General features: G+C 40.8%; 1 protein-coding gene across 3 annotated transcripts in view; it reads right to left on the reverse strand.

Moving 5' to 3' along the window:
- The window catches only part of DDX4 (DEAD-box helicase 4), a 72,278-nt gene extending 62,653 nt beyond the window's left edge, over positions 1-9,625 (reverse strand). Inside the window, exons 1-3 of one of the 3 annotated variants that reach the window (XM_035291563.3) lie at positions 9,578-9,625; positions 8,708-8,790; positions 3,049-3,109 (exon numbers count right to left, since the gene is read on the reverse strand). In XM_035291563.3, coding sequence (XP_035147454.2) covers positions 3,049-3,109; positions 8,708-8,776 — 130 coding nt within the window. In that variant the 5' untranslated portion in view covers positions 8,777-8,790; positions 9,578-9,625. Of the gene's footprint in view, positions 1-3,048; positions 3,110-8,707; positions 8,791-8,967; positions 9,068-9,491 lie in introns of those variants that run through there. The other 2 variants (XM_078365494.1, XM_035291564.3) reach the window with 2 other exon arrangements.
- Positions 9,626-11,652: the final 2,027 nt, after the last annotated feature.

Below are 11,652 nucleotides of genomic sequence, written 5' to 3' on the forward strand. Positions count from 1 at the left end.
AAGATCAACAAAATAGACAAACCACTAGCCAGATTGATTAAAAATAAGAGAGAGAACAACCAAATAAATGCAATAAAAAATGATAAAGGGGAAATCACCACAGACTCCACAGAAATTCAAACCATCATCAGAGAATATTACAAACAACTCTATGCACATAAACTAGTAAACCTGGAAGAAATGGATAAATTCCTAGACTCCTGTGTCCTCCCAAGCCTAAATCAGGAGGAAGCTGAAACTATGAATAGACCAATAACAAGGTCAGAAGTCGAGGCAGCAATTAAGAGCCTACCACACAAAAAAAGCCCAGGTCCAGACGGATTCACAGCCGAATTCTACCAGACACACAAAGAGGAGCTGTTACCATTCCTTCTAAAACTATTTCAAACAATCCAAAAAGAGGGAAGCCTTCCCAAATCATTTTATGAGACCAACATCATTCTGATACCAAAACCCGGCAGAGACCCAACAAGAAAAGAAAACTTCAGGCCAATATCCATGATGAACATAGATGCAAAAATCTTCAATAAAATATTGGCAAGCCGATTGCAACAGCAAATCAAAAAACTTATTCATCATGATCAAGTAGGATTCATCCCGGGGATGCAAGGCTGATTCAACATACGCAAGTCCATAAACGTAATTCACCACATAAACAGAACCAAAAACAAAAACCACATGATTATCTCAATTGACGCAGAGAAGGCATTTGACAAAATTCAACAGCGCTTTATGCTAAAAACCCTCAATAAACTCAGTATCGATGGAATGTATCTCAAAGTAATAAAAGCTATTTACGACAAACCAACAGAGAATATCATACTGAATGGGCAAAAACTGGAAGCATTCCCTTTGAAATCTGGCACTAGACAAGGATGTCCTCTTTCACCACTCCTATTCAATATAGTACTGGAAGTTCTAGCCAGAGCAATCAGGCAAGAAAAAGAAATAAAGGGTATTCAAATAGGAAAGGTGGAAGCCAAATTGTCTCTATTTGCAGACGACATGATAGTACACCTAGAAGACTCCATCGCCTCAGCCCAAAAACTCCTGAAACTGATAAGCAACTTCAGCAAAGTCTCAGGATATAAAATCAATGTGCAAAAATCACAAGCATTCGTCTACACCAATAACAGACTTAAAGAAAGCCAAATCAAGAACGAACTGCCATTCGCAATTGCTACAAAAAGAATAAAATACCTTGGAATACAACTCACAAGGAACGTAAGGGACCTCTTCAAGGAGAACTACAAACCACTGCTCAACAAAATCAGAGAGGACACAAACAGATGGAGAAACATTCCACGTTCATGGTTAGGAAGAATTAATATTGTGAAAATGGCTATACTGCCCAAAGTAATTTACAGAATCAATGCTATCCCCATCAAGCTACCATTGACTTTCTTCACAGAACCGGAAAAAACCACCATGAACTTCATATGGAACCAAAAGAGAGCCCGCATAGCCAAGTCAATTCTAAGCAAAAAGAACACAGCGGGGGGCATCACACTACCAGATTTCAAACTATACTACAAGGCTACAGTAATCAAAACAGCATGGTACTGGTACCAAAACAGAGATATAGACCAATGGAACAAAACAGAGGCACCGGAGGCAACACAACATACATACAACTATACAATCTCTGATAAATCTGACAAAAACAAGCAATGGGGAAAGGATTCCCTGTTTAACAAATGGTGTTGGGAAAACTGGCTAGCCATGTGCAGAAAGCAGAAACTGGACCCCTTCCTGACACCTTACACTAAAATTAACTCCAGATGGATTAAAGACTTAAACATAAGACCTGGCACCATAAAAACACTAGAAGGAAATCTAGGCAAAACTATCCAGGACATAGGAGTAGGCAAGGACTTCATGAACAAAACACCAAAAGCATTGGCAACAAAAGCCAAAATAGACAAATGGGACCTAAAGAAACTCCACAGCTTCTGCACGGCAAAAGAAACAGTCACTAGAGTGGATCGGCAACCAACAGAATGGGAAAACATTTTTGCAGTTTACCCATCTGACAAAGGGCTGATATCCAGAATTTACAAAGAACTCAAACAGATTTACAGGAAAAAAACAAGCCCATTCAAAAGTGGGCAAAGGATATGAACAGAAACTTTACGAAAGAAGACATATATGAGGCCAAGAATCATATGAAAAAATGCTCATCATCACTGGTCATCAGAAAGATGCAAATCAAAACCACATTGAGATACCATCTCACGCCAGTTAGAATGGCGATCATTAAAAAATCTGGAGACAACAGATGCTGGAGAGGATGTGGAGAAAAAGGAACACTTTTACACTGTTGGTGGGAGTGTAAATTAGTTCACCCATTGTGGAAGACAGTGTGGCGATTCCTCAAGGCCTTAGAAATAGAAGTTCCATTTGACCCAGCAATCCCATTACTGGGTATATATCCAAAGGACTATAAATCGTTCTACTATAAGGACACATGTACATGAATGTTCATTGCAGCACTGTTTACAATAGCAAAGACCTGGAATCAACCCAAATGCCCATTGATAATAGACTGGATTGGGAAAATGTGGCACATATACACCATGGAATATTATGCAGCAATCAGAAATGATGAGTTTGTGTCATTTGTAGGGACATGGATGAATCTCGAGAACATCATCCTCAGCAAACTGACACAAGAACAGAAAATGAAAAACCGCATATTCTCACTCATAGGCGGGTGATGAAAAATGAGAACACATGGACACAGAAAGGGGAGTACTAAACACTGGGGTCTATTGGGGGGAAAAGGGGAGGGCCAGTGGGAGGGGGAGGTGGGGAGGGATAGCCTGGGGAGAAATGCCAAATGTGGGTGAAGGGGAGAAGCAAAGCAAAGCACACTGCCATGTGCGTACCTACGCAACTGTCTTGCACGCTCTGCTCATGTACCCCAAAACCTAAAATCCAATAAAAAAAAAAAAATAGCCTCTGCAATATGCCTACTAGTCTGCTCTTCACTCACTAGATGAAACCCTTAAACTAAAAAGGGCTTTACCTTTTTCCCCCAACACATACCTGAGGATGAAGTGGGAGCCATGTTAAAATTGTCTCCATTTTCTCCAGAAGAATACCTATCCTGTGAGAAGGAAGAAAGAAAAGACTAGTTTCCTACTTTGAATAAAAATTTGTCATTTATTTCACAAATACTAGAAAATTATAACAACTGGGCTTTGTGCAGAACAAATAATAATAGACTGTAACGTTTTCTGGATCATTGGATGTTCCTTTACTAATTATTCTAAGGCATCTTCACTTTAACATTGTATATATAACACTAATATATATCAGTAGAACAGTAGTCAGAAAAATACAACCACAGGCCAAATCTGGTAGGCCACCTGATTCTGTAAACAGTTGTATTGGAGCACTACGACAGCAAAGTTGTGACAGACAGGTAAGGCCTTTAAAGTCTAAATTATTTACTGTCTGGACCTTTACAGAAAGGGTTTCCTGACACCTGACTTAAAAGTTTAGTCATTTAACTCACCCATATTCCTGAAAAGTACAATCAGGCTGGGTGTGGTAGCTTACACGTGTAATCCCAGCACTGTGGGAGGTTGAGGCAGGAGGATCACATGAGCCCAGGAATTCAAGACCAGCCTGGGCAACATGGCAAAACCCTGATTCTACTAAAAATACAAAAAGTTATCCAGATGTGGTAGCATGAGCCTGTAGTCCCAGCTACTCAGGAGGCTGAAGTGGGAGGCTGACTTGCACATGGGAGGCAGAGGTTGAAGAGGGCCAAGATCAAACCATTTCACTCCCTAGAAATCTGGGTAACAGAATGAGACCCTGTCTCAAAATATAAAAATGGAAAATATAAAATATTATTATAAAATCTGACAAAATAATACACAAGTAAATCAATGCTGGTCAATATACATTATTGTTTGCAGAGTTCCATATACTACAATACTACAGAGTATTGGTGATTTAACACTAATCTTTGCTCTAGAAAAGTACTATAGAAAATGTTAAAACCTCTACTGTGTTCATAATGAAACCAATTAATGGTACTTTCATGTTTTAAAAAGGAATTCACTGGCTGGGCATGGTGGCTTATGCCTATAATTCCAACACTTTGGGAGGCTGAGGCAGGCAGATCACCTGAGATCAGGAGCTCAAGACCAGCCTGTCCAACATGGCTTAACCCCATTTCTACTAAAAATACAAAAATTAGCTAGGCATGGTGGCAGGCACTTGTAATCCCAGCTACTTGGGAGGCTGAGGCAAGAGAATGGCTTGAACCTGGGAGGTGGAGGTGGCAGTGAGCTGAGATCTCGCCACTGCACTCTAGTCTGGGTGACAGAGCAAGACTCTGTTTCAAAAAATAAATAAATAAAAAGGGTCAGAGCAAATGAAATTAAGTTAAAGATTCTGAGATGGGATTACCCTGGATTATCTGCATGAGTCCTAATTGCCACCACAAGTGTCATTATAATAGAGAGGGAGAGGGAGATAACACAAAGACCAACAAAGGAGGAGCCAAGAGATATGTAGCCACAAGCTGAGGAATGCCTACAGCCACTAGAAGCTAGAAGAAGCAAAGATTCTGTCCTAGAACCTCTAGAGGGAGGACAGCCCAGCTGACATCTTGATTTTTAACTTCCAGCTTCCAGAACTATGAGAATAAGTAATGTTGCTTTAAGTTACCCAGTTTGTGGTAATCTGTTATAGCAGCCACAGAAAATTAATACATTAGCCTTCTTCCTGTTGCCCTAATACCCCAAGTTGGTCCCCTCCTCCTTCTCAAAGTTTCCTTGAGAAACTTTGCACATGATGTCCTGATGGGACTCTTAAGTTTCAGGCTCATGAGTCACTGTCTCAGAGAAGCCTCACCTCTCCAACTAAATGCACCACAGATCAGTTTCACACACACGTTTCCCTAATTTTTTATAGTACTTTTCACTGTAATTATTTGGTTCTCAAATGCATTTATTCTGTCTTCTCCAGTAAAATACAACATCTGTAACAGCAAGCACCTTATGTTCACCACTATCTCCAGCACCTACTAGGACTCAAAGATATGTTGACTGAATCACAGGTCTTGTCACTAGCTTACCTCTTAACATACTTAGCTGTAAACCATTTATAATCTCTCAAACCACCCAAATGAACCAATTCAGAAATTTCAAATATTTAACACATAAGGGTTCTCATATGCAGCTACAAATAATCCTTTTGCATTTTGATGAACACTTTTTTTCCACCTGTTTTCTTACTATTTTCAATGTTGGAATATCATCTATACATTTATTTTCTTATCTCAACAATTACTACTAACATTGCTACTGCTGCTTAATAAAACTATAATTGTGGATGGTCTAATTACTCAGTTACTGTTTCCACTTTAACCACAAGAAATTTTGCCTTTTGAAATGTGCCACAAAAACTGCAAATAGATCACACAGAAGTGATCAGACAGAAGTGACCAGGCTTACTTTCATGGTCAGTTAACAAGAAGCCTTACAGCTAGTAAGTAAGCAATGGAGTTATCTAATACACTCACCATACCCATCCGTTCTAACACTCATCCCACTAAGCCTGCAAGAATCATGCAAGTGCCTAATTGTCAAGATTTCTGGAGTATATAATTGCTAGATTATCAACTCTTTCTTAACTTCACATCTTTCACTGTTCCATCCCCAGGTGGTATACTCACTTCAAAATCTAGAATTGAGAAGTTCTACCCCAAATTCTACCGGTTCTACTAGAACAATGACCTATTATTTCAAAATTATATAAGTATAGGTCAACATTTAGTCTCCAAATAAAGCTCCTGAGAAGCACTCAGAAAAGGATGATCACAGACAAAGCTGCTATAAATTCAAAAGCCCAGCTTTCTCTTGAAAAGCAAACTCAGAACAAATCAAAATGGTGTCTTTAAAAGCAATGGAATAAAAGACTTTAGATTTCTTCTATATAAAATTTTAATATATTCATCTCTAGTTTCTGTACTTTATTTTTTGATACAGAGTCTTGCTCCATTGCCTAGGCTGGGGTGCAGTTGCTGGGTCTCAGCTCACTGCAATCTCCACCTCCAGATTTCAAGCGAGTCTCCTGCCTCAGCCACCTGAGTAGCTAAGGCTACTGGTGTGTGCCACCATGCCCAGCTAATGTTTTGGATTTTTAGTAGAGAAGGGGTTTTGCTATGTTGGCCAGGCTGGTTTGGAACTCCTGGCCTCAAATGATCTTGGCTGCCTTGGCCTCCCAAAGTGCTGGGATTACAAGTATGAGCCACCGCACTGGCCATCTCTGCACTTTTAATGCAGCCTAGGAAGGCAAAGATCATGACTGCACCATGTTCCTTTAGGTCAACTAAGCCAAAGAATAATGGCACAACCAGCACAGCACCAGGTGTTAAGTTTGCAGACAAATGCAAAAGGTATACTACAAATTCACCAAACATAAATAAATGTACTAAGCATCATAAGGTAGACTTGTCAACATATTCAATTTAGTATTCCCAATTTCAAGAAACTACATTATTGAATAGCATAGATTCCAAAAAGTTAAATTTGAAACATCTGTCATCCTCAGAAACCCAATGCAATAAATTTGCACAACACCCTATAGTACAGTATGCTGTTTAAACACTTCATAAAGACAAAAATCTCAGACTAAAAAAATAAATTAGACAGATGGCTATTAAGACCAGGGGGAATAAAGTATGTATCTGTGAATTAAACTTGGTATTATAACAAATCTATTGAGAACAAGGGAGAAAAAGAACTATAAAAAATGCCCTCTGAACAAGTAATTCCATTTTTGAAAAAATATTCCCAAATTAAAACAAGACGTAAACATTAATGACAATAACAGAGTGAGTTGCTAACACCACTAAAATTCCTACTAAAGTTGTAACAGAATAGTTAGTGCTGAAGTGTGAAAAAAAGATGGATTCAAAGTTACTGTTACATGGCCTAGCGTGGTGGCCCACGCCTATAATCCCAGCACTTTGGGAGGCCGAGGTGGGAGGATCATCTGAGGTCAGGAGTTCAACACCAGCCTAGCCAACAGAGTGAAACCCTGTCTTTACTAAAAAAAAAAAAAAAAAAAAAAATTACCCAGGTGTGGTGGCCTGTAGTCCCAGCTACTTGGGAGGCTGAGGCAGGAAAATTACATGAACCTGGGAGGCAGAGGTCACAGTGAGCTGAGACTACACCACTGCACTCCAGACTGGGCATGAGACTCCATCTCAAAAATTACTGTTATATACTATCATTAAAACTATATAAAACATGTTTGGGCTAGGCACATTGGCTCATGCCTATAATCCCTATACTTTGGAAGGCCGAGGTGACTGGATCACCTGAGGGCAGAAGTTCAAGACCAGCCTGGCCAAAATTAGCTGTGCGTGCTGGCACCCCCACTTGTCCCAGCTACTCAGGAGGCTGAGGCAGGAGAATTGATCGCTTGAACCCAGAAAGCAGAGGCTGCAGTGAGCCCAGATGGCAAGACTGCACTCCAGCCTAGGTGACAGAGCAAGACTCTGTCTCAAAAAACAACAACAAAAATGTCTGGGAAAAAAAAAAAAAAAACAGAAGAAAATTTACTAAAAAAAGTTAACAGGAGGGCTTGTCTATTGGGCAAGATTTGTAGGTGACTTTCTCCTCTTTTACCAAAAAAGCTATAATATTTTTTATGATAAGAGAACTATAAAAAGATAACAGGCCAGGTACAATGGCTCGCAACCTTAATCCCAACACTTTGAGAATGCTGCCTGAACTCAGGAGTCAGAGGCCAGCCTGGGCAACAGAGTGAGACTTCATCTCTACAAAAATTTAAAAAAAATTTTTAAAAAGGTAACATGTTATTTCTTTAAAAAAAGTTCCAAGACAAGGAACATAATAAATTTAGATTTGTATTTTGGGTATCTTAATGTAAACTTCACATATAGATTAAATTCAACTAGGATAAAAGACTGCCTATTTTATATTTTTGTCTAAAATAAGAACTTCCACTAAGGCAAAACTTGAAATCAGAACGTGCTGGAACTACATACACTCAAATTGCAAATTCTGAAGAGGGGGAAAAAATCAACTTGTAGAGACACTATCAAGTAAATAACACACAAAAATAACCTCTTAAAATATATTATCTTTTAAAGTACCTTCTATTAATCTTTTTGAAGCCAATTTCCAAGTCAGAACTGAAACCCCAAACACTTACCCCACTATCCCTTCCTAAATGACAATGTAACTCCCCAAATGCCATTAAGAAAAAAGAGCTGAGGATTCATACAAACTGACATTACCAACTCAATCAGCCTCGTATAATTTATCTTGAGCACTCTCCTTGCACAAAATCAATTTTCAGAATTCAAAATATACCCAAAACATAATTGTTGTTTTTGACTTTCCATACAAGGGTCTCTCAGGGATATCAACCACATTTTCACAAGTTTGCTTTCACCTGTAGAAGTCCTAAATCACTGAGATTTAAATTAGGTCACTAATATTTTACATCTATTTTAGCTTTTAATTGTCAAATTGCCTCAAGCTATTGTATTCTATTTGAGGCTTAGCTTGCCTCTTACTCCTCATAAAAGTTAATAACAATCACATGGAGATAAACACTGACACAGACTGTATAATTTAGAACTCTCACCACAGTGATTTTCAACTTTGATAAAATCCGTAGCATTTAATAACTAAACTTTAAATGCTATTACCTTCTCAAATATGGGAACATAGGAAGACATATGAGGGTTGATCTCTGCTTCCCAATCTTCATCTCCCATGATGGCTTCAAGTTCTAGTCAGAAAAAAAAAAAAAAAAAATGCACATTTGGTCTCAATGTGATCAGAATCATTGCTTTAAAAGTAAACTACCCAAAAGCTTTTTTCCAAAGAAAGAATTAGGTCTCTTCTTATCTAAAGGTGGCATTTATCTCCATCCTTTTTATCTTTAAAAACTAGTTGAACCTCTTACCTATATTATTGTAGAAATCGCCACGTCTCCAGTGAGGCTTAGGCTTTCCCCCAAAATCTGTTCATAGAATTTATCTCCTCCCTCAAAGGGTCCCCAAACGACTTGCTGAATATCAAAGGGGAAGAAAATTTTTTCAGAAACTACTTAAGATTTCTCCTTCGGCAAGATTAACGTCTAAGATGGATAGGATGTTTGGGGTGTTTCTGCCATGCGACGCGGCCGAGGCAGAGGTACGGGAGTTGGGGTGGGGGGCGGCGATTGCGTGAAGAGGGAGTCCTTGGATTTTAGCAGGGAAGGGAAGAAGGGTTGGGTTGCCCAAATCCCTCCAACAAAGGACGACCAGCTTCATCAAGGAGCGTTTGTACACAAACAGTACTACAACCATCTCTGTTAACAGAAAAGGCGGTGTAGAGGCCAGGCCTTCGCCTCCTCTGCAGGCCTCAGGCCCAGACTTTGGGCACCAATGGGACTTTGCGACCCCGAGGCAGAAAGGTTCGAAAGGACGACTTCAAAACGCCGCCTACCCCATCCACTTTTCGGCCAAAGGTCGATTACCCGGGAGCCCGGGGCCGAGTTCAGGCCAGTTTCCGTAGAATATCGGCCCACTCACCTCTCCGCAGCTTGCTCTCCCCAGTCCCAGCAGGCGCCCACGCAGCTTAAACGGCTGCACGTGCAAGACGCCCTCTGCGTCAGGGACGTGGCTCCAACAACAAATGGCTGGTGACTAGCGCCAGCAGCCAATCAGCACTTAGACAGCCGGTGGCATCCCGCCTCCACCTCCAGACTGCGCATTCCCTAAGCGCTCGCGTTCGGGCTCCTATGGCAACGTTTTGGCCTCCTCCTCAAGCTGCCCGTTGGGCCTGCGGGTACAAGGCCGGCTGAGGGCCCATTCGCATCCACATTCTCTGGTGGGTTCCTTATTCTGGAGACTCTCTGGATTTTCCCTGTGCAAGCTCTGCAAGCCAAAGATGTCCACCTGCCTTTTTCTAACAAAAAATAATAAAAGGGGAAAGGAATAATGCCCTCCCTACTCTGCCTCCTTAGCGCTCTCTCGCCTTTTACTCACCGCAGTCCCTGGCGGTTGGCCCCTCCAGTTCTGCATTTCCGAGGCTTGCTTCACATCCGGGGTTTCCAGGTGCCTCAACGTGCAGCTGAGGCCCACGGAGGAGGTGCATTCCATTTTCCTCCCAGTGAGAGGGGCAGGTATAAGACTCTGTCCAGCTGGTACTCCAGAAAGTTATAAAGAAAGTTAACCTCGGCTGGGTGTGGTGCCTCACGCCTATAATCCTAGCACTTCGGGAGGCCGAGGTGGGCGATCACATGAGATTAGGGGTTTGAGACCAGACAGGCCGACATGGCAAAACACCGTCTCTACTAAAACTACAAAAATTAGCCAGGTGTGGTGGCAGTGCCTGTAATGCCAGCTACTCAGGAGGCTGAGGCAGGAGAATCGCTTGAACCGAGGGGCAAGAGGTTGCAGTGAACCGAGATCGTGACAGAGCACAGAGCCAGACTCCGTGAAAACAGAAAAAGAAAACAAGCTTGTAAGAGTTGGGTGCGGCGGGGGGTGGCGTCCATCACTTTGGGAAGGAAACAGGCTCTGATCCAGAAGGAAGGAGGAAATTGGTGCTGGCATAGGTCATTGATCAAGGCTTGGATTTGTGGTCCACCTGTTTATATTTCTGCAGGCACTAGCCAAACTGGCCAAGGGTTATTTTGATACTTCATGCTATCTTCCATCATATTTTCTTGTTCTGCCCCCACCCGCCACCCCCAAAGCAGGTAAAATCCCTCAATATTTTCCCCAGCCCTTCAAAAAGCATGACCATGGGCTGTTTAATAAGTGTAGTTCTCTTTTTTCTTCTTGTTGTTTTATTGCTGTCATTTTTCCTTCTCTGAATCTTTGAAGGAATTCCTCTCATTTGCGAACGTAAATAGCAACACAATTTGATACTGGCACATAAAGAGTGAAGCACTTAATAGGCTCAGGCTTGCTTCATACTTTATATCTCTAGAATCATCATCACAAGAATGTCAGGATTTATCTAGTTAGCAGTAAACTTTGTTAGATTATTCTCAAGGTGATCAAAATGAATTTATTTATTTATCTATTTTGAGACAAGGTCCTATTGTGTCACCTAGAGGGGCGTGCACTGGCATAATCATAGTTTACTGCAGCCTCGACCTCCTGTGCTCAAGTGATCCTCCCATGTCAGCCTCCTGAATACCTGGGATTACAGGTGCGAGCCACCATGCCCAGTTAATTTAAAACAAAAAAATTTTTTTTTTTTTTTGCAGAGACTCTCCCTGTGTTGCCCAGGCTGGTCTCCAGTTCTTGGCCTCAAGTGATCCTCCTGCCTCAGCCTCTGAAAGTGCTGGGATTACCTCCATGAGCCCCCACACCCAACCTTAAAACATTATGCTTAACAAAGGCCAAACCAATATAAATTTCTATATAATTCATTTTAAATAATTTCCATTTTTAAACCAAAATTTCACATCATACCTTCAAGGCATGGTAGAGTAAAGCAATCAATCTTCAAGATTCTGAATTTGTATTCAGGTCCTCTGAGGTATTTTAATTTAATTCAAATTAGAGATTGTTCTTGCAAAATTTTTAATTCTATGGGAAAACATTTTCTAAGCAGAAAAAGCAAGATATAAAGTCATGTAGAGAGAATGATA

Source organism: Callithrix jacchus, chromosome 2, assembly GCF_049354715.1.
Source record: "Callithrix jacchus isolate 240 chromosome 2, calJac240_pri, whole genome shotgun sequence".
Lineage (NCBI taxonomy): Eukaryota > Metazoa > Chordata > Mammalia > Primates > Cebidae > Callithrix > Callithrix jacchus.